Source organism: Denticeps clupeoides, chromosome 12, assembly GCF_900700375.1.
Source record: "Denticeps clupeoides chromosome 12, fDenClu1.1, whole genome shotgun sequence".
Taxonomy (NCBI): domain Eukaryota; kingdom Metazoa; phylum Chordata; class Actinopteri; order Clupeiformes; family Denticipitidae; genus Denticeps; species Denticeps clupeoides.
In genome coordinates, this window is record NC_041718.1 from 14613111 (window position 1) to 14637255 (window position 24145).

The 24145-nt window shown below is 44.9% G+C and overlaps 1 protein-coding gene across 2 annotated transcripts in view; it reads right to left on the bottom strand.

Moving 5' to 3' along the window:
• Positions 1–460: 460 nt before the first annotated feature.
• Positions 461–24145, bottom strand: part of igsf21a (immunoglobin superfamily, member 21a) — a 176478-nt gene continuing 152793 nt past the window's right edge. Inside the window, exons 6-10 of one of the 2 annotated variants that reach the window (XM_028998117.1) lie at positions 15336–15819; positions 8343–8443; positions 5091–5283; positions 3165–3203; positions 461–805 (exon numbers count right to left, since the gene is read on the bottom strand). In XM_028998117.1, coding sequence (XP_028853950.1) covers positions 729–805; positions 3165–3203; positions 5091–5283; positions 8343–8443; positions 15336–15819 — 894 coding nt within the window. In that variant the 3' untranslated portion in view covers positions 461–728. The remainder of the gene's footprint in view (positions 806–3164; positions 3204–5090; positions 5284–8342; positions 8444–15335; positions 15820–24145) is intronic. The other variant, XM_028998118.1, reaches the window with a different exon arrangement.

Consider the following 24145-nt stretch of genomic DNA (forward strand, 5'->3'; position numbering starts at 1 on the left):
AAGAGGCTTCTCCATTTCTGTTCAAAATTTTCTGTAATTCACAGGGCATTTTTGTTCATGTTCATCATGTACATTCCAGCAGTAAGCCTTTTGAAAAGGAAAAAATCTTGTAATAAAGACACACACACCAAAAACCAAAAAAGGAGGTTATAAAGTTATGGAATCCAAAAATAGTCTGCCAGTCCCTGGCCAGAGACACCAGCAGGGAATGGACCGATGTCCATCGCTGAGGGCAACTTGTGCACGGTGCGCCCGCCCACTCCATGGGAGCGTCCCTCCTCCGCCTGTGTCATGACACACCACAATGTGAACAAATGAAGTCAAAGCGCTTCCCCACGATACTTTGTTATTATTAATATTCTTTTTTTAATTGATTGACGGCCAATGCGGGACGGATCAAAATCAAAGGGAAAAAAAATGGAGCACATGGGTGTGTGTCGGTATCAGGGCAGCGATCAACTTAAAAGAGTGGCAGTTCACATATTATGTTGTTCTCTTTAATAATGATATCATCTTGATTTTTTTTTTTTTTTTCCGTCTTGGTTTTCTTAGAAAAAAACGGAGCGGTCTGCCTCCTGGTGGTGGTGCAGTTTCCTCTGGTAGACTGACACGAGGAGTGCTGGCCAAAGATCTTGAGACAGTGTGTTTGTGGGTGGGGTAGAGGCATTGTATACGAGTGTGTGCGAGTGTGTGTACAGGGGGGGGTTTGCGTTTGGTTCGAGGCGTTTTCACGTCAGCTCCGCAGTCACTGTGACGGCGAGGAAGATCCATGTCAGTTCGCACGTGCCCAAACCAGGAGCTCCATCTGCAAAGACCAGGAATCCAGTCAGACAGAGACTCTTATTCTGGGGAAGAAAATCCCATCCACTGTATGGCACCCTTCAGAGAAGAGCCCAAATAATAGCACTTAAAATCAAAGGGCATGGAGAGCACTTTCCAGTCTGAGTTAAGTGACTTTGGTGCGATCAAGAAGTGGACAAGTGGGCAACAACAGACCCCATTTTTCTGCATTATTACGACTCTCTAGTGCACAGTTATCTGAATTGAGAGTCAAGTATGAAGTGTTCTAGGTAGGGTGTATTTCAGAACAGCAATGACAAAATCGACTGTCGTATAATTCCAATTTTGTGGTCAGATTTACAAAGGTTAGCACTATAAACGAACCAATTGTTTAGGGGCTCTTCTGAAATCATTTGAATATGGCAGACCATTTTATTTTTTTTTATAATTCAGTACCATTATTTGAGAAACTCAAAAACAAAAGAAGGCTAAAATATTTTTTTGTGATTAAATTCAGCCGGAGGTCAGGATGCAAATGGCTACAAGAATTACATGGCCCCCATTTTTCTAAATTTGCTTTATTTAACTCCAAAGGTAAGATTCACTCAATTTTAATTTTGGCTTTTTTTACAGTGCCCAAGTGAAATGTGTCAAAATTAGATAAAGAAGCCATGCTTTACACAGTTTTAAATTGTTTCTTAAATTGATGCTACAATGTTCCTATAATTAGTGGAAAGCTTTTCTGGAGAACGTGTTGCATACAATAATGTTTAAAACTCTTTTTCTATTGGCCTTCACACCAGTTCTAGTGGTTGAACTGGTGTTGTCTTGCACTCTAGAAAAATGCAATACAGATACGAGTTTATGAATTCATTTTGAGGTTTGTACACCTCAAGATAAGTTTTTGTTCTGGGAAGAGGGGGGAGCTGATTCAGATTCTGGGCTGTTGTGGCACAGAGGTGTGTGAGGAACCTCACAGAGACCTTGTTCTACAAGTGATTTGACTTGCAGAAGAAGAGCCAGTGCTCAGGTCTCCGGCAGAGACGGGCAACTCGTGCCGACCTGATTCTGTCCTAGCCGCATCGCACCTGCTGCACAGCCCCACATTTGCATATTCAAATTCACATCATCAGACAGGCCGAGCAGAGGAGGCAAGACTGGGATAAAAAAGGCTAATGAAACAAAGAACAATGAATAGAAGGAAACGTGAGAATGTAGGAGAAGGAGTCTCATATCCCTCTGATTATCCTTCATCCTTACATACGAGTCTGAGTGAATCTGCAAATGAGCCGACTCTGAATGTATAAAATAAGGGAGGATGCTCTGATCAATCGGCCACAGAAAATCGTTTTAAACATTTACAGCAGTACTTTTTATGAACATTTGTATGTTTGGCAATAGAAGTGAATATGATTTGAGGGGAGTTATATGATACAAAGAAAACAAGTTCCTAAAGTGCTCATATTTTAAATGTTAATTTTCTGTATATATTACAGAAAAAAGCTTGGTGCTTGAAGCTTGGTTCTCTAACTGTGGCTCCATCTAGTGGTACGTCTGGATTTTCACTGTTAATTGATTATTGCTAATATTGACAGCCATTGTGTGTTTAACTGCAGTATTGACATTGGATAAAAGCCAATTATACATAATGCCCCCTTTGCATTTTAATTCTGGTCACAATGGTGGTACTTGGAGAGTCAATTATTTTTCAGGGCAGGTACATTTGAGACCCACAGGACAGGACTGAATACGGTAGCCAAAGCAATCTGTAAAATTGTATAAATGCATAATACGGCATTTGACCGTACTTCCTTTGCATTTTATGTTGAATAAATTTGCTGTGAATGCTGTTAACATTGTAAATGTTTAATTTATGATTCCAGTGATCAGCAATCTCAACCCCAAAACCCTAATCGTGTTAAAAATAACCAAAAATCCAGAACTCCCTATTCTCCGAAATTGAATAAGGGGTCTGACTCTAAACAGCTGGTACGGGACTGGCAAAAGCTGCAGCAGCCTGACATCATCACACCGTTTCACCTTTGCAGGAAGTCACATCTGACCGTGTGATTCCGATTCCTCTCCTAATTGCCTTTCTGGGGGCCAAATCCAGTATCACGCATCACCAGGCGCCCACCTTCCCACTCCACGAGAATATTAGCAGTGGTACAAATCTAATTTCCAATTCATACATGGCATTCTGGAGGCACATGCGTTGCAGGTGGCACTCATGTCATTTCAAATATTTGAATTGCCTGAATGAAACTGAGTTTTTTTTTTCTTTCTTTATTCTGTGTTCTTTCCCCCCCTCTCTTCCTCTTGCACCACATCAGCTCAGACAAGAAACTCTCTCACTGAAAAGCCCCAGAGGCTTTCATACTTACTGTTTTGATTCTGTGTGTTTTTCATCATGCTTGGGTTTTCTGTGAGGAGAGAAAGAAGGGAGGATGAGAGATAGATAGAGAGAGAGGGAAGGACGAAGAAGATGAAAAGAGTGTAAGATGTCATGGGTTGGTGGTCTGAAGAGCAGCGCAGTAGCACCAGGTAGTGTAGTGGGTGCCCTGTTCGAGGGGGTTGGTGGTGCCATCTGTATGTTCTTCCTGAGAGCAGGTCTGTCGGCTCCCCTTCACCTCCCAGACCCAGCAGTGCCACCGACCATTCACACATTAGACAGGTACAAGAAATCTTTATTTATTAAAAAAAAAAAAAAAAAAAAAAAAAGAAATCCACCAAGCTGGTAACACCTCCATCTTCATTAGACATGTTGGAGGAACGAGTGTTTGGGACCACGTGGTGATCTCAAGGTCTCTCAATCACCATCCACTACCCTTAAGCCCCTCCCCTCCGCAGACAGAGACAAATGGCCTCGCATCCGAACATCGGCTGGAAAATACGCAGGGTGCACCGAGGTGTTAAATAGCCATGATCCATCAATCCCCAGCACGAGAACCAGTTCCCAAAGAGGCAGATTCTGCAAGATTCAGACCCCGCCCTCAAAACTTCTAGATTTAGGATTATCCGTGTGAAAAACGATAATTCTATTCTATCTAAATCTATTGTTCTGGGGGAGCTTCTGTCACGTGTCTGTTGGCCATCATGGCTTCCTGGTTGCTCTTCAGCACATGCCTGCACACACTTAGCCTCGTTTAAAGTACAGCAAAATCCTCTTTAAAAATCAAGGGGACTGTGTGTGTGTGTGCGAGTGTGTGCATGTGTGTGTTGCGTTCAGCCTGGCGCATGCTTATCCATGGCTGTCGCTCGGATTAGCCAGTGAAACAGTGAGTGTCCTTCATCTTCTAAAGCGCGACTTTGATTAGATCTGCTTTCGCACTGTAGACAGATTTCCCATAAGTCCCTGACAGCCCCCCCCCACCCGCCAAAAGCTCTAGAGGAAAATTAAAGTCCAGGGCAGCTCGATATACAGACACACAATGGGGTCAGTGGACAATCTCTCTTCTACATCCATAAAAAAAAAAGGAATAATCATTTCTGCATCTGGTTTGATAACCAAAGGAGAAAATTCCAAACGAACAAATAAGTGCAGACGACACCCCACACAAAAGAAGGTCATCGCCTGCGATTCTTTTAATGCACTGATTAGCACCCACCAGTTTAATTGTCTTTTTATTTGGGGAGGGGGGGTCTGTGGTGAGGGTCCATGGTCATTAGCAGAGAGGGAATTTATTACCGAGGGCCATTTCAGTGACAAGCTGCATTTAGTCATTTCCAAAGACCATCACTTATTAATCAAGCAGTTGCCGAAGATGAAAAATTCATGAGGGAGATTCAGCCCAATTAATCTGTATTTTCTTAAATAATGCCAGTAGCCTTAATGAATGGGAACTCTAATTTAGCGCCTCGTGAAATCGTTAGCTGTATTTATAAGTGTGTGTGTGTGTGTGTGTGCATGTGTGTGTCGGGGGCGTGCCATATAGTAAAAAAAACTGTATGTCATGAAGAGTGATTTGTTTTCATTTTGAATGATTCGAAATACCTCCAATAATTTCATATTTTTCTCTCGATATCAACAGTTTCAGATTTACTGTTGGGAAGATGAAAAACCTTTAATACGTTTCGCTACTACTACTATATATCTTCTAGACGTAGAGTTGGGGGTCGCCGCCCCTTTCCCCATTTTCCTGCGCTCACATTGGCTACAGCTCATCGGTCACCAGATATTCATCCTGGTGCTGGTGACCTCAAAATCCGGCTTAAAACCTTGCAGCTGGGCATTACGTTACCTTTTTCATTTTCACTAAATTATGAAATCAAATGGCCTGTAGGTGAGAGGTGGGTGGAGCACAACTCACCGAAGACGATGAGACGTGTGTGGGTGTCGGTGGACCCCAGCGGGTTCTGGGCCGTGCAGCGGTACATGGAGCCGTTCAGCTCGGCGGGCACTCGCTCCAGGACCAGCTCCTTGCCCGCCCTCTCGGTGCTGCCGTCCAGCAGCCGACCTCCCACCCGCGTCCAGGTGAACAAAGGCTCTGGAAACACCTCGTTCTGCAGAGACAACGTGTGTGTGTGTGCGAGTGTGTGTTGGTGGGATGGTGATGAGGGGGAAAAGGGTACAGCAGAAAACATATTTAAGTCTCGGGTGCTATGAAAGATGAAGGAGACGAAAAAAATCAACTAAAACTTGAGACTCTTGACTATGAATAAAACAAACCTTGACATGGCATGTTAACAGCATAAATCATTTAACAGATTTTGTTCTAAATTATTCTCGTTTTTCTCCCCCCCACCTCTCCATAGAGGAGAGGCTCTCCAACACTGTTGCTGTCGGATCACTTATTTTTCTTCAAAAAAGTTCCAGACGATCTGAAATCTTCTCCCGGTGGAATGGGAGTCGTTATATAACCTCCAACTCTTTTATCGCTCGCTCCTCCTCCACCTGCTGCATGGTAACATTTGGTGGTAACAATAGGGTGGTAGTAGCCTAGTGGGTAACACGCTTGTCTATGAACCAGAAGACCCAGGTTCAAATCCCACTTACTAGCATTGTGTCCCTGAGCAAGACACTTAACACTAAGTTGGTCCAGGGGGGGACTGTCCCTGTAACTACTGGTTGTAAGTCGCTCTGGATAAGGGCGTCTGGTAAATGCCGTAAATGTAAATATAATGTAAGGCAAGCATGGAGGCACTCTGTGGGAGGGAGGCGTTTTGTAGTGGTTCGAGGGTGGGCCGGTGGGGGTTATTTAAAGGTAAACACCAATCACTTGTGACAAATGGCCACTCCACACACTGCTGAAGAACGTTTTTGGATGTATCTACTTTTTTTTGTCGTTCCTGCCAGGGAAACTGGGGCAGGAGAGCAGCAGCTTCTGGAAGGCCGCAAACGCGCTGTGATGGATTGTGTGTGAAAGGTCACAGACAGGCGCTATTCGTGGGCGTGATGCAACCTGCAGACAATCCTATAACTGGCATCAAAACAGGGCACCTTGGCGATGTTTGCATAGTCCTTTGAATTGCCATTTTCTCTAAGGCGTTGAGCTCATTTTTGCAAAAGGGGTAAGAAAGCATCTTGAGAAACGACTACCCCTCCCAAAAGAATCTGGGCAATCGACTTGTGGCCTATCCAGAAAAAAAAAAAAAAAAACCTGCTAGCTGGCGTGTGTGAGCCATTTGAGGGTATTTTTCTAGATTGATGTGACTGTGTGACCTTTCCTAATGGCCCGGCAAAAGGCCTGTGCTGCTACAGACGAGTGACAAATTAAAGGAAAAGGAGAAACCAACAGGAAGTCTAGTGCTAATGTCGAGCTCCCATTCGGTGTTGTGATGATGAAGCTCACTGGCTGCATCCTAAATACGTTTGAAAATTATACAATTCTAAAAATTCCAATGATGTTTTAACTAATCATTACTTATCATTATAAATTACTATAAATGTTGGACTTCCACGCAGTTGGAATGCAGACGTTCCATTTTAAGTGCTGAGTTCTTGTTTTAACTAAGAACTAAGAAAACTGTGGCTAAAACGCAACTTCTTTTTCTTTTGTATCACGCGCTGTAACACATCCTTCCTGGATTGGTGGATTTGTGGCCCTGCCTACGGTGGTAGTTGGCTGCATGATCTGTGCCGTGGTTACTTCTGAGACCGCCCCAACTAAGCCAAACATCTGGTCCTTACAGGAACCCAGTTGAGCATTTTTCCACTAATTTGTCATTGTCTGTGTGTTCACTGCACTCAAAAATTCCTAACTGTAATAATGGCTGCAGATCATTACGTCACATCAACCAACAAGTGAAACTGTCCTTGACACATATCCCCATTGGTCTCACAAGACAACTGCTCAGTTGCATTTTGTGATGGGAGACAAGAAAATTTCAAATCAAAAAGAAAAGAAAATTCAACCAATTCAGCTTTGGCTTCATTTCAAACCAAAGGGGATACCTTCCACTCACACAGACTTACAGCCATCAGGGGAAGTGGGGATCAGATGCCGAATCGCAGTTCTCTTATCTAAAAAGAAAGCCCGGAGCCCTGGTTCAGCAGAGGACACGCGAGAATTGCTTTTTGGGAGAAGATCTCCGCACTGCTCCACATTCAGGGAAATCGCAGAATTTTGGACATGAACGTCCCCTCCGGTTGGCTTCAGTGTCCCAGTCAAGCCTGTTTTATAGTGACCATTCCTAGCACTATTTAAAGTTCTGGCTTTAAATATATGGAAAGCTGTGGAAATACTCGCACGCCACTCTGCCAGGCCTGGAACGTGGTTTTGTATTTAAAAAAAAAAAAAAAAATCCATTATAAGTAACATGCAATGGTGAAACAGTCCAATCGGAGAAGCCGTGAAGATGGTTTTGTAACCACTGCATCACTGTCCCACTGTCTTTTCTACCCAACGTGTTTCTCTAGGGCGGTCGCTGTCTTATTTCTGTCACGTCGATCGTCTTCACCTGTCCCCCCCTCCCCCCCTCCCCCATTCTTCGCCAGGAAGGGTTTCTTTCTTTGCCAGACAATGATAGCTACACAAAGACCATCTCCCTGCTTGACTTCTCTCCGGCGCTGGCTGGAGGGAGGTGGGTGGGTGGGTGGGAATAGATCCAGCCGTTGTGACACATACGCTGCCGGCTAGCGTGACGACCGGCGGGTGCGCGCTTTAGAAAAGAACGCTGAGTAAAAAAAAAATAAAGAAAGGAAAAAAAAAGAGCTGCAGAGATGTAGATAACGGAATTGCATCTGGTACAGGTGATTCATTTTTCAATCAGATCTCCTAATGCCTTGTGGCACGGAGACAGCGAGCATGACAAGCGGGGACAGGAAAAAAAAAAAACGAGGGGAGCATTATCATGCTGCCACGCTCCGTGGAAAACAGTCCTCGCCGCCTTCAGGCAATTTAACGTGCCACGTTCCGATTTCGGGGAACGGCCGGCTGATGACATAATTTGATTTATCGGCCCCCTGGCCTGACGGATGCGCGTGCCGTATTGCTCACTCTGTAAGAACGGTCGCTATAGCAGCCAGGATCCGACGGGCTTAAACTGCACACCACGCCACCGCCTCGCCGTTTCCTAAGCCGAACGTGGCTCCAGGTTTCGTAACCCTCCCGTTCACTTACCCACGGAGATCCTACCTGGAATCCTTGTACGGTGATGCGCACCGTGTCCCCTACCTTCGCCCGGGCAGGGGTCATCAGCAGCTTGGGGCCCTTGGGAGCCGCTGAGAGACGGAAACAGAGGGGAAAAAAAACACAGATAAAGGAGATGTGTTGCTCCAGCTTGCACTTGTTGATACACGTTACATCAATTAAAGTCACAGGCCGTGACTCTAAGGTCACGGCCAGGCGGCTCTAGGGATTCCAGGCCTTTTCATCCAAAAGAGCTGCAGAGGATTTATTCCCCCTGAGAGACAAGCAACTAAATTGGGTAGATACTCATTACTGGAGGAGAACCAGAGTGTGGGTGGAGGGCCACGGAGGCGGCGAGATAAGGAACGTGCCGGGAACTAATTCCCTTTCTCTTGCGGACGGAAGCCCCCAGATGGGTTTAATTTTGGTGGCAGCGAGCGGGTGGATGTTTAGACGGGTGGGAGGGGGCTAGGAGGGGTGGGCCGGTCCAGCTCTGGCCTTTTTGGAGGAGCAATGGCTGCCACTGGCATCGCCCTGAGACAAAAGCTGATGTCGATTCACCCGCCCACGCGCAGGTGAGAAAAGTGAGATTAAGCACCAAAGGTGAGAGACCCTGCAACTATCTATCATGGGCGACTTACCATCGAATACTATCAACAGACTTGTGTCCGTACAAAAAAAGTTATTCAGTAATATTTCTTAATTAATGCTCGGGACAGTCACCATGAAGGTTTCTTGTGAATACTGCAAATTTTCACAGGTTTAGATTTTGAAGGTCAAGGTCAAGGACACTGGTGGTGATGAGCTGAATGTGGTGGTGAAAGGTCCCTACCCTGTGTTGATGGATCCCTTAAATTTGCTCATTTTAAAGAGGCAAAAAACCACCAGGCAGTAATTCTGGGAAAATGGTTTTGAACAGAAACTTGGACAGATATTGGATATTGGAAAAGATATCGGACATATTTATCATGACCAGCAGTGCTACACATCAGGATGCACAAGCAAAGACATGCAGTTAAAGAAGAAGAGCCTAACCTGAAGAAAAACAGAAAAATTCAAAATGGACTTGTAGTGATGGCTGAATATTTTCATCTGAAATATTAGACTAGACTGAAAGAGTCATGAACATGTGGCAGGGAGAAAGGATGCTGCATATGCTCAACTGAACACAAAGGGGTTTTTATAAATACAAATGTAATGCGGGCCCACACAAAGACAAAAAGACGAAAAAGCATGGACGTGGTTATACTAACATTACAGGTGGTGGTGACGGTAATCACAAAGTTCCAGTTAGGAAGAACCCCGAGTGCATTTGTCCATGAAATGCTTCTGGCCTGACCTCCCAGCCCCCTAATGCCTTTGACCAGAGCGCACAATGACACTGGCATTTTATTTCAGAATAACATATTAAATTATTCTCAGAAACAATCACAATAGGGTGGTAGTAGCCTAGTGGGTAACACCCTCGCCTATGAACCAGAAGACCCGGGTTCAAATCCCACTTACAACCATCGTGTCCCTGAGCAAGACACTTAACCCTTAGTGTCTCCAGGGGGGGACTGTCCCTGTAACTACTGATTGTAAGTCGCTCTGGATAAGGACGTCTGATAAATAATGTAAACTGACTATAACATTTAACTAACGAGCTCCGTATTACTATCAACAATCATTCAAACAACTGATTGAAACAAACCCGGCAAAACCCCTTTAACCTTTTTCAAAGTTTGAGCAATTGCACCGGCGCTTTCGGCAGCTGCTCCTGCAGGAGAACGTGGGGTGGAGGAGTACATTAAAACAATGAGCGCCCTTGTTTTCCACCATCAATCAAATCTGGAGCTGTCCACCAGAGCTAATGAAGCAGTCTGTGGTTTTATTCGGTTAACGATTCCCCCCGCTGCTGACTAATGGATTATGATTTCCGTTCCCACATCCGTAATGGCTACCGAAGAAGCGGGATTTTACAGGAATTTAGCCGCAGCTGCAGACCCTTTCAGACTGTCCTCTGTGGTCTGTCTTTTTCTTTTTCTACTTATGATAAGAGCGGTTCTTGATATTAATGTTCGAGTCCATGGAGTGGAGAGACAGACTGACACCGGAGAGATTAAGTGGCTGTCATGACATGAATCACGACTCGCTGGCTGCATTGATTTTCTTCAGTTGGGACAATCGAAAAATATATATATATTAAAAAAAAACACAAAAAAAACAACAGGGCTACAGCATGGCTTCAGAGCAGGCCAGACACATTAAGAGCTGGACTCAGTCACCAAGTGGCACGTCTGGACAATCGATATGTCCCATTGTCTGGTTTTAACCCCCCGGCACAAAGCCGCTGACAGGACGGTGGAGCGGCTCGCTGTAGACTCTATTTAGTCCAGTCATTTGGATAGGTGTGGGCCAGGAGATAAGCACCTCGCCCGTCCTGATTAGGTTCCAGGAGGTATTTTGAGCCGAGCTGTCGCCGACGTCACCCGAGACCTCACCGCGGTGAGGGAGAAAGTGGTGAGGTGCCCAACTGAATTCTGGGACGCACTCCAGCAGTAACAGTTGGCGTTCCCGCGTCATTCTGCCTCCATTATGGGAGGGATGCATCCCCGTCGCACCGCCGACTGGCCGCTCGACGCGGGGGGGGGTGACGGCCATGTCCCGGGTCAATGCCAGCCTGCAGTTTTTAATGGCCAAGCAGAGCCGCAGCTCCATGGGAGGCGGCGGCGGCTCGTCTATGTTAAGGAGCTGCCAGAAGCCTATGTGCCACCTTAACATTTGTCACTTAAGCTGTGGGCGCTAACATGCTAGGGATGCGAGAAGCAGGGCTTTCGGGCGTGAATGCAGACTACTGATTCTATAAACGATCACCAATTACAGAATTATGAGACCATTTCCACCCACACATGCAGAATTTTTGAACCCGTACAATGTCAAATATTCCTATACTACAGTAATTCGGAAAATGATTATATATTATTTTTAAGGGTTGTAAAAAATGAAAAATAGTGCTGTCAGTAGATAATTACCAGTTTATCACACATTTTGCAATTAATTAATTGTGATTAATCATGATTAATTCTAGATACACTGAGTGATGTGATCAATTCGACAGCCCCATAATTTTCAAATTGCAAGGCCTTTTTAAAAACAATATACAATATAAGTAAAAAAATACAGGAAACAGTCATATCAGGCTTTTCACTGCTTCATCAACTTCATCAACTGCTTCTAAAACTTCATAAAAAAGCTTTTTCTTCACCTTCCATGCACAGAAATGTCTGATGTCTGATGTCATCACACTCTTGCATAATGCATTCTTCTGATCTGTCTTTTAAAAAGGGTGCTGATCAAACTACTTGGACGTATATTGGCGGGTGATTTCCGGCCGATGGTTCGCATCATCAGCTGGATGCGCGCCTCCGCGGTGCTGCCGCACCATGTGCTGCTGTGACGGGGCCGCAGTTCACACCCCGGTCATGCCGGGCATGACTGGGTGCTATTCAGAAAGCCCGGGAGGTGCAGGTGGACGCGAAGGCGCGAACGCGCGCCCTTTCGAATTATCGCTGCGCTGTTCGGGCCATGATCATTTCATGTACCAGATTAGGACGCAGAGGCGCCCTTTGTTTTTTTTCGGCTGAATCAGAGACACCTTGGCCCATGCAAATGTGCGGCGTCGAGCTGAGGTTTAATTATGGAAAGGCTCAGGGTTTACGAATTCCAAATCTGGAGCTGGCGGAATGACTGACAGCGCAGTGAGAGAGAGAAAGAAAGTGTGTTGGGAGTGTAATGCCAGAGGGGTGAGGTGGGTATAAGAAAAGACATGGATTTCTGGGCCAAAGGCAGAATGAGGAATTCAGGAAGGAGTGGAAGTAGGCGGTCTCGGGAGTGCGAGTGTGTCTTAGTTCAGGTCCACCACCGTTCACCCGGCGCTCATAAATATGCAGAGTGTGTAGCACAAAGTGGCTCCACTGTCACGCTTTCATCATCTCTCGTGCCGATATTAACATGACCAGAGATTTATTACTTATAGCAACTCGCTGTCTTTTCATTTCCTTGGCAAAAGCGCACCGCCAATCCTTGTGCCAGGAAGGACGTGCTGCACGCCAAGGAGACAACCTTGGCGGGGAATACATGACCAAGGCAAAATGCGTGACCCAAAATGTCCCCTGAAAAACAGCAGTCTTCTGGAGTAATATGGACTGTCCTGCTAGTTCTCCGTATCTTGAAGAGGAACTAACTACACATGTAGTCCTGTGTGTAATTATTTCTGAAAAACCAGAAGCCATATTTCAATAATGGTTAAAAAGGGGAGGAGTCAATAGGGATAACTTGCATCGCCTGTATAATAAAATATCCTTTCCTCAATATGTCATATAATGACATGGACATGGTCATAATAGACAATGTCCAGCAATAGAGCCCTATTTTCTAAGTACTTTAACAGTTTTATTTCTAGTGAGTGTCCCTTGAAGTTCATGAACGTCTTCAGACATTAAAGAAATAAACAGACCAGACAGTCCAAGAAAGGACAGCTTGCTAGTTATATTTTTCTTGCAGTGGACGAGCTAACTACCCACCCAGATCTTCAGGTCTTACTCTGTCACCCAAAGGACAATCTTGAAGAAAGTTTAAAATGGTAGAAGCTCATAGCCATAACTAACAGCTCCCTACTTCCTAATTTCAGATGGATTAAACCACTTCCTGTCATGACAATTTCATCCAGGAATTGTCCAAAAATGCCCCCAACACACACAGAACTGCTATCTCGTGAGCAGCTACTTAACCCCGATCTAACATCTTGCGGGCAGTGCATCAGTTTTTATTTATTGCAGAATTCTGACTGGCAACCAACTGAACAACTAGGCAAATTTGGTCCCCCAAGCGCTTTTGCTTTGCACAAAGCAATTCTCTCGAAAAAGAAAAGACCCGCGGGAAAGGCAGCCCAGTTAATCCAGCAGTTGTCCCTCGCCACACGTGTCTTTCTCAGGCCAGGTCAGTGGACGGGCTGAATTTTAAGCGCGTTCCAATTAAAGCCAACAAATGCCCATTTTACTATTCTCGGGTTAGTAACAAAGAGGAGCCGGGCGCCGTGGCGCTTTGAGCGGCGCTGCTGCTGTTAAATTAATGGCTCCCGTCACCGTCAAGGAAGCAAAGCCTTGTCAGCGCACAAAAGCCTCTGACAGTTTATCGGGCCCTTTTCCTGGGCCGCCGTTCCTGCCGATTCACGTTTTCCTTTACCTGCCGAGAGCGCCAGCCACCGTGCCCTCGCCGCCGCGGCTCCAGATGTACACAGTTTTCCCACATGACTGCGCCTCAAATTAGTCTGTCCTTGGTTTCCTGCCGGCGACATTTTTCATGTGCTACATTTCCACTGTGCCACGCCGGCGTGCTGCGAATTAATGTGCGGGGCCACAGGAACAGTTTGGGGAGGTCACAGAGTGTCGAGGCTGAAGGTGAGGGGTTAAAGTTGGCAAGGCCGGGTGATGGGGGGGGCGCCGGGGGGGTAGGAACGGGCCAGAAATGTGGCTCCCTTGTTTTAGTTGGCACGGGCATTCTGCTCCGGGTCGGCCCAGAGCTGCATGTTTATCCTGCACGCTTGTATACTGCTGTTTATCGAAGATTATTCATTATTCTGTAATCTCTACAGATCTGCCAGCAATCACCCAATAAGAATGTGGAATATATTATACAGTCATTCATATTGTTGGGTCTTACTGTGACATTAATGAACATACCCCACGTAGCTCTGACCTTAAGGTGCAATCTATGACATTGGCAGAATCTCATCTTCAGTCGCCTCCTGAGGTAGACAACAGCATGACAGGGTGGGTCACAGTGTCAAAACTACTTCTTCACTTAAAAGTTTTTCAGTTGTCAGAACTGCAGTTGTGTTAACCAATCAATTGTACTAGACAAGTCTGCTTTATAAAAGCAGCAATAATCTATCAACATCTTCAAATTGGTAGGGGAACGTGGCTCTAGGCAAATTATAATCAAGATTTTGGCAGTTCTTTCTTGTTTTTATATATTCATTTCTGTAAATCTTAAAGTTGCATTTGATGTTAAATTAACAAACACTCCCCGCATTACTCTTTATGTGATGGCAGTTCGCCCCTAAAAAAAAAAAAGTGATATCGCAATGCATTATGAATCTATTATGATTTATAATCTATTATGAAGGAGCTATTGATTGGATATTCTATTAATCTGTATATGTGTCAGCTCTTTATTCGTTTTTGTATTGCCCGACCGAAAAAGAAAGTTGGGGTAGAGGGCAGAGACGAGGCGGGCTGGGCGAAAGCAATCTTCTGTTTGTCACTCTGTAAGCTGAAGTAACGTATCTGTTTCCCTTGTCAGAGGTGCATCACTCGTCCTTTCCCCGCCACCACCCGCGGGAGCGGGGAGCAGCCGGTGTCTCCGCCTTTTGAAGTGCTAATGTGATCTGCTGGAGGCCATCTTTGTTTTAGCGTTTAAAAAGCAGGATTTGTTGGATTTGGAATGGGCTTCCTGCTAAGTCCGTCATTAGCTGCGTAGCATTTTCAGCTCCGGCAGTGCGGTAACTCCCAGTTAGGTAAACAAGTCTTATGCAGTGAGAAAAGGAAAAAGAAAAAGAAATAAAACCGGCCCGCTAAGCATCTTAGCATGAGGACAGACGCAGCTTCCGCCACCCTTTGTTTTTTTTTTTGTTTTTTTTCCACGAATGGGTGGCGACGCTGTTGCAGTAGCATCTTCGAGGCCCGACATGTTTAAATTCTCGCTCGACTTGCTTAATTTAAGTTGCCTTTTTCAATAACGGTGCTACGTTAACTCAATCTAGCACCAGACAGTGCAATGAATTGGACTGTCAGTCACTTTGAGTTCCGCGTCCCTCTTTGAAAACTGGCAATCTGCTCAGCTGTAACACAATTAAGCGTCAAAATGGAAATCAGCGGCGTTGTGAGTGCCTCTTTCAGTGGGGACATAAGTGTGTGTGTGTGTGTGTTTGCGTGCACTCACCCAGGGTCACCTCTGTCTGCATAGGCATGGAGAGGGCCGGGTGCTTCACCTCGCAGCTGAACAGCGCGTCATTGTCCAGCTGGGGGTTGAGGGTCCAGGTGAGCTTGGCCTGGACCAGCACGGACCCGTCGCTCTGGGGGATGTGGGTGTTGCTGAAGTAATACAGCGGGTCGGTGGTCTGCACCCAGCGGGGGAACTCCCGGCTCACCACCGTCTCCGGGATGGCCTCCGTGGCCGGGCTGGGCTCGTTGGCGGGTTGGCCCGGCGTGTGGTAGCCGCGTCCGGGACTCTCTGTGTACAGACGTCCCGGCCTGCCGTCGGGCCCCAGCAGGGAGAGGGACTTCTGCAGCTTGGTGTCATCTAAGTCCCGGCTGATGAGGGGCCGGGCCCCTCGCACACCAGCTGAGCCTCCGCTCTCGTCCCCGTAGCCAGGCTGGACGTAGGAGATGACCTCTATTAGCTCACCATCCCGCTTAAAGTACACCTGAGGAGAATGAAGAAAAAGGTATCATAGATCGGGATAAAAAAAGGCCAATTTTAGAGAATTGCAAGAAAGAGAGATGGAACATGAGGGGTAAAAAAAGAAACATTAGAGACATAAAGACACAACATAACAGCACAGACCATTAAGCAGTGACGCTAAGCTTTATTTTACTACCAACACTGCCATTAAATTAATGCAGGGTATGTGACAGTCCCCGACATGTTATTGCCCGACTCGGTTTCTTGATGTTTAAACCACAAACACGAATGCACCTTTTTGACGGTTCCTCAAAACACTGTTAATAGCCATCTTCAGCACATCAGTAGTCATTAATCAACATGATCTACAGCCATAACTGCGCCTGACAGCAGCCGAAATAAAAAGACGATCCGAAGGGAGGGAGGCAGCGTTTTGGCTGATGGGAACATGGCAGAGACAGGGAGACTTGTGGATAAGGTCTGCAACCGAGGCTCGTCCTCGCGATTTTATTCGATTCTGACTCTTTAGCAAAAAATCCAGTTCATCTCGCTATCAATCATGGTGGAATGAAATCTCATCTCATGTCTCGCCGTTGGAGGAACACAATTGATGCAACTGAGTACAAACAACCACCCACCTCTACTTCATCTTTTCTGCTAAAAAAAAGGTATTTGGAACACAATTAACTAAAAAAAAAATTTTTTCTCTCAGAGTGATGCATCGTCCTTACAGTGCTAGTCCACAGCATTATAGGACACTATTTTTCAAACTAGCACAAAGCGTGATGCTACCCACACAACTCGTTCACAAGTGTAAGATCAAGGGCTTCCTCAAGATTTACATAAACAGATAAAACATGAAAGAATTTCTTGGCGATTATCTGTATCTCGGTGTGTAATTATTTCTGTCACCCAGAACATGATCTTTCACTATAATCTTTCATGAGCCTAAGAAAAAGCCCTGTCTTCTTCTCGCCATTATTATTACTGTTAGCATGTGTTATTATCTGAATGTACACTGCTAAAAAAAAATAAGACATCCTAGATCTGAATGAATGAAATTATCTTCTAAATTACTTTGTTCTTTAAATAATTAAATGTGCTGACAACAAAATCACACAAAAATTATCAAAGGAAATCAAATTTATCAACCCATGGAGGTCTGGATTTGGTGTCACACTCAAAATTAAAGTGGAAAAACACACTACTGGCTGATCAAATCTGGATCTTTAAATGAAGTCAAAATGAGGCTCAGTGGTGTGTGTGGCCCCCACGTGCCTGTCCCCATGGTCTCCCAAGGGATCTCCTCCCAGAACTGGACTGAAGCATCCGCCAACTCCTGGACAGTCTGTAGTGCAACATGCTCAATTGAATTCAGCGGCCAGTCCATAGCATCAATGCCTTTTTCTTGCAGGACCTGCTGACACACTCCAGCAACATGAGTTCTAGCATTGTCTTGCATTAGGAGGAGCCCAGGACCAACCACACCAGCATATGGTGTCACAGGGGGTCTGAGGATCTCATCTTGGTACCTAATGGCAGTCAGGTTACCTCTGGCGAGCACATAGAGTACTTTGTGGCCTCCCAAAGAAATGCATCCCCACACCATTACTGACCCACTGCCAAACTGGTCATTCTGGAGAATGTTGAAGGCAGCAGAACTCTCCAGACTCTGTCATGTGCTCAGTGTGAACCTGCTTCCATCTGTGAAGAGCACAGGACGCCAGTGGCAAATTTGCCAATCCTGGTGTTCTCTGGCAAACGGCAAATGTGCTGCATGATGTTGGGTTGTAAGCACAACCCCTACCTGTGGAAGTCGGGTCCTCATACCTCCCTCATGGGGTCTGTTTGTGACCGATTGAGCAGACACATGCACACTTGCGGCCTGCTGGAGGTCACTTTGCAGGGCTCCTTGGACAAAGGCAAAGGTAGCGTTCTTTCTGCTGGGTTGTTGCCCTCCTATGGCCTCCTCCACGTCTCCTGATGTACTGGCCTGTCTCCTGGCAGAGCCTCCATGCATTAATGTGGCCTCCTGGATGAGCTGTTCTACCTGAGCCACTTATGCTACCACTAGAGCATTCGAAAGTGACCAAACATCAGCCAGAAAGCATAAGAACTGAGAAGTGATCTGTGGTCACCACCTGCAGAACCTCTCCATTATTGGGGATGTCTTGCTAATTGCCTATAATTTTCAATTGATGTCTATTCCATTTGCACAACAGCTTGTGAAACTGTTGCTTCCTAAGTGGACAGTTTGATTTCACACAAGTGTGATTGGCTTGGAGTGACATTAGGTTGTTTAAGTTTTCCCTTAATTTGTTTGAGTCGTGTATATATTTTTGCATAATTTAATTTTATTGATGACTCAGTGACTGTTCTTTCAATATACAGATTGTATACTTATGGTGTCATAGAAATGTGATTAGTGACTCTGGAATCACAGTGTGAGTATACTCTGTTTTTCATTGTCATATATGATTTTTTTATGAGACATTTCCATACAGGCAGTTGCACTTCTGCTACCACCTCCTCCTCCTCCTCCACAGCACAGACGCTGCTCAACAGCATGTTGACTGGACCGCTCCTTGTTAACATCACTCTTCACCCCAAGAAAAGCACACAGTGGCAGCAGAAGTCAAGCCTGCCCTCCCAAAAATCAAGAACCGGTGCTACACTTCTGCTCAACCAAATAAATAAAAGAATAAATGCATAAACCATGGACTTTCAGCGACCTCAGCATCTCCCCTCCCAATGGATGCAGAACGATATTTTATATCAGACAGGAGTCTGTAACTAATTCTCTGTTTTTCATAACCTTCAGTTTAAACAAGTCATAATCTAGAGCATTTCCATTGGCTTCTTCATGCAGATGGAAGCCTAGAGGTCTCTTTACAAATTGAATAAATGAGAAGCCTGGTGACTAAAAACAACCAACAAAAGGCATGTGGATCGAACAGGAAGACGGCTTTCTCCATGTGCTGCTGGGACCTGTGCCCACACAACTAAGAAGGAAAAGTTTCTCGTACCTTCCAGCCAACAAAAACATATGAATAATGCAGACATTTGCATTTTACATTTATTTAGCTGATGCTCTTTTTCTCATTACTATAGGTTTCTATTGTATTGCACCAGGAAAATAGTGAACGTGGGCAAGGAGAACTCCAGCAATTATTTGTAAAATAATTAGCACAAGAGATCTTCAAGTCAGCCAAGCTGAGGCATCGTCCATACAACTCTGATTCCTAGGTGCTTCTGGGTTAGCCAGGTGATGGTCATTCACACGTGTGCTGGGTCCTAATCACTATTTTCTTTTTTTGACCATTGCACCTTTTTCATATCTCATAACATGTCAAGTGTTAGCACCTTTCCCTTCATCACCTGCCTTGGCATGACCATAATTAATTTTTTTTTTATTATTATAAAAATTTTTTACATGATACTTTATTTTTAAAATGCATTACACCTGTACATCTGAAACAGATTGACAACCATTTAAAAATGTTGTGTTTATGTTAATATAGGGGTTCTCATATATCACATGCCAGGCAAAAAAGGTTGTGTTGTGATTGTGAACCATTTTGTGTTACAGTTTATCAGGCCAACAATTTCAATCGAGCTGAAATGAAAATGTAAGGACTGTTATTTTGTAATTCTTGCTTTGTATGAGCCAGCTACAGTGATTTGAACGGTGTTTGTTTTGCAGCAGATTGATTTTTTGGTAAATTTTAATTACGGCTTCAGTGCTCCAGCAGCCACGGAGGCTTAAGTGTTCTGCTCAGGGACATGGTGGTAGAGACAGGATATGTGATTTTTTTGAGTGGGGTCCAGGCTTTTACCCATAATCCCCACAAAGGCTGCCTAATATGCAAATTGCAGAGGTCCCAGATGTATTAAAACGTGCTTTATTAAAGGCCATGGGTGGGTTTTTTGGGGGGTTATGGAAGCTGTAAACGGTGTATAGGGTGGTGTGAGTGGAGTTTCCCCCGGGGTAGGCGGTAGGGAGTGTTCCAATTCTCTCACGACCAAAACCATCTCAATGGTCCACAGGGAAGATGTGAGATAACTGGCTTGTAAGACACTCAGTGGGGATTTGAAGTCTTTTGTATAAAACTGCAAGATGTTTATTAAAATCAGAGTGCATAAAACATAACCCTTGGCGTCTGAGCAGTTTTTTTTTCTTCTGTTTCCTGACTTTTTTGTCAAAAAAAAAAGAAAGAAAAGAAAACATAATCCTCAGCTCGTTCAGGGACCTTTGGACATTTGAATTCAATTTGCACGAGATCAAAGTGCCATTACGGTACACACCACATTTTGCTCCACGCTGGGCTTTTCTCTCCTCCTTTCTGTGAGGATTGTCGAGGCATGCTTTGATTCTGCATCACCTCAGGGGCAGTTCATTCTACTGGGTAAATAAGTGTAATGAGTGTAAACAAGACTGATGTAGACCCGTGCCGTGCCCCAGAGTTCTGCAGCTCAGTGGAAAGCAACAGAGAGAGATAGAGAGGCCGTCGCTCAACCCCCTCCACACAGACACGCGTATTACAGGCTCCGCTGATCAAAACAGGACTTATTAGTAACTGTTCACATGCTTTTTGGGTTAAATGAATGTCCTTATTAATGTTTCTACAGAAATGTGGTTTTAATTGCAGAACCTACAAAACATACAGTGACGCAATAAGACTAACTGACAGATGTAGATTGACCTTGATACATCTATATATATTTCTAAAGAGTAATAGTACAACATAGAACATTTTTTGGATGTATATAACTACATGAATGCATATTAGTTTATTAGGATCACCACACATTTTTAGGAAAGTAAGTTTGGTGTTGTTTCAACAGGAATGATTTAATACCATAGCACGATTCCAGATATTTGAGAAATACAAAATTATTTTACATGCTTTTAAGACTATTATTCTTTCTTTAACAATGCTGCTGCAATGGAGTTGCGTTGTTCACCTTTTACCTGGGTGGGCATCGGTTCTGAAGCTTCACACATTGCACATGGCACAACATTTACATTTACATTTACAGCATTTATCAGACGCCCTTATCCAGAGCGACTTACAATCAGTAGTTACAGGGTCTCCCCAGAGCAACTTAGGGTTAAGTGTCTTGCTCAGGGACACAATGGTAGTAAGTGGGATTCGAACCTGGGTCTTCTGGTTCATAGGCGAGTGTGTTACCCACTAGGCTACTACCACCCTTGGATGGGGCACAAGTAGCACCGACTGCTGTCAGTGTAACGTTTTTGTGACCTTTGGAAGATGTGTACTATTTTTTCCCTCAAGGCGGCTGTGGATTTTGCCTGTTTACTGTAAGTACTGTAAGGAGGCACCATCCTTTGGACGACTGATTTAAGACACACAAAAAAGGACGGCAACAATCGAAGATATTCAGTGGTAAAATGCACGTCGTGGCAGGAAATGTCTTTTTAGAGCGTGTGTGAAAGTGCTCCACATGACGTGTTCTGATAATTAAATAGCTATTCACACCATACTATTGGATTCATCGTTTGCACAGAGCACGGTTGATTACTGGCAACAGGTCGTCCGAGGAAGATGGTCATTGTTCCATTTCACGCAGGGTAATCGATTGTGCCGACAAATCACAGTTTTTTATTTCTGCTAAACAAGTTTTATTAAGAGCCCCACCCCCCAGGTCTCGTTCTGCACCAAATTAAATCTATTTAATGAACCTGCTCGGCAACAGTGAACATGCGCTTTGCCTCTTAATTTAGTGAATTGCCAGTAATAGCTTCTGATCATCTAAAAAAAAAAAAAACTTTGACCAAACCTGTTATCATTGCTGCAAACACAAGACATTTTGCAGAGATCCTTTCAACCATCCTTTCACATCATCCTCATTGTTCTGCGCCATCATACAAGAAAGCCACCTTCTCCTGTCCCTGTTCCCCTATCTCATTCAAACCTGCACCCGCCACGACACAACGCCTCGGCAGGGGCAGAGTGAAACTCGCGGCGCTCTGGGCCACGAATGGACCACCCTGCACCTCCTTCGCCATCAGAACAACAACAGCCTTGCTTTCAGACACGACCCGTCACACCCGAGCGTCCCCACAATTCCAGCCCCTCCCGAGGACGCGGCGGTGATTTCTGCTGAGGTGGGGGACTTAATCAAATTTATTAACAGCTCCCCACTCATCTCTCTCGAGCTGGCGCCGCCGCTGCTTTCAGCTCCCGCTTTTCCTCAAAACGCAGCTCCCTGCCCCACGGGCCTTTGACAGGCCTCGGCAGCTGGAGGTGCGGTCCCTTTCCTCCGTCTCCTGCCTGGCGTGCACCAATTTTAAATATAGCCCGGTCCTGCAAGGACACTCACGTGCAGTCATTTCCCATGGACCGAACCACCGCCTTTGATGCCCACTGTTCTCACCACGCTGCTGCTCCCGCCACCGTACGAGGGAGTACATTCGCAGGCCTCTCTGTTTTATATGGCCGTCGATAACTAGTGCATTAGGAACTAATGGCCGGGCGGCAGAAACGCAGAAAATAAAAGGCAGGCTGTGATGAAAAGCACATTTTACAACATTTAAAAATAAGCTGCAGAGCAGTGGCACTGACAGAGAAAATGAGCATCATCAAAATCATCAAAGGAAAAGGAGAGGAAAGGCGTTTGAAGCTGGCGAGCCAGAAAAAAAAACAAAACTGCGCCCTGCCCCGCCCACTGTGCTTGATGCACGGATTAATCTTCTCTTTGAGGCAATAATGTAGCCTGGGAAACTCAATAAAGATGTTTGTTATTTTATATATTGGTCTCTCTTCCACTGCATACATTCACAAAAACACCAGCAGATGCAGTCAATTTTCAATCAATGAATATGCTAATACCTGCTGTTTTAACAACTTCCCAACTTCACACTCAAACTGCATCGATTTATTCTGCATGAATGAAAAAAAAAAGTACAAAATTGTGCCTGGTACTGATTGTGGATAATAAGTGGGTTTTTGGCATTTTCCAAAGAGAAACAGAACTATTATTCATGAAGGTGGGAGGCTGTAATCCATCTGCCCATCCATCAAAAAAGCTTATTAATAAAGCTCAAAGCGCATATTCACGGTCTGCCTGAAAAGACTGTAATGGGCACCACATGTTATGGTGTTATGCAAAGTTTCAGGTTCAAACCCCACTTGCTTCTACCATTGTGTCCCTGAGAGAGACACTGTCTCCAGGGGGACTGTCCCCGTAACTACTGATTGTAAATCAATCTAAATAATTTGAAAAAATGTGTCAATGCAGAGTGTCACAACTCAATTCTGTTTAAGAAAAGCCAATCATGGGCATTTCATTTAGCCTGCAGATAACTGTGGGAAGAAATCCAACCAAAGAAACCGACATTTTACCAGCAAAAAAGGAGAACAAGGAACAGAACTATGCCCTGTGAAGGAGGGGAGCTAAAAATCTCTGATGTATTTTATTTCGTAATTCATTTTCCAGCATTTTGCTGCTCATAAAAGTGTACTGTAATCCTGGGAGAGGAGAAATAACCGCTGTGAACACTGATTTTATTTATGTGCTGCTCGCTGGGCTTTACAGAACTGGGTGCAATGCGGTATATTGGGTGTCATCCATCCTCCACGGGAACATTATGAGCAGGGGAGTTATTTTTGTTCTATTTCTATTCTTTCTATTATTATTATTATTATTTTTCCCTGAGATCAAATGAACTTCAGAGCGCGACCGCGGCTCCATGGTACATCGGCATTTCGCGCGGAAGTACAGTGGTGGGACTGTAAATTAGTTCTGATGAAATTTGAACCCTAGCGTGTTTCTCACCACCCTGTTATGTCTCCTAAGACACAGAGATCCAGAATGCGTGCCCCGCAACGCCTTCTGCACAACACAGAAAAAGTTGTGACACAAAAAAAAGCCCCCCTTTCCCCATCCGTTTCTCCACAGCCCTGAACAGACGCTCTGTAGCTGTCTCCCTCAACCTCCCATGAATATTAGATGTTGTCTTTGATGCTTGAACATTTAAGTGCTCTCTTTCTTTTATGATGGGGTGGGGTGTGGGGCTCCTCATCCGCAATGGTGCTGTCAATCCGATGATTTCTTCTCGGAGGCGTGGGATTATTCTTGGGATGAAACAGGAACAGTCTCGTCTAATTTCCCCCGAATGTGTGTGAAACACTTCAGAGTTCAAAGGCTAAAGCTCAATTCTTGATGACTGACAGACTCTCACTGCGGTTGAAAGGATCTCCTTCCAGCCGCCTCTCATTAACAGCCTATTATATTATTAAATCGCCCGTGGCACTCTCAATGGGCATGAATGTCTAATTGTTTGTGTGTCATCAGTCAGATGTCGTACTGTGATAATAATTCTC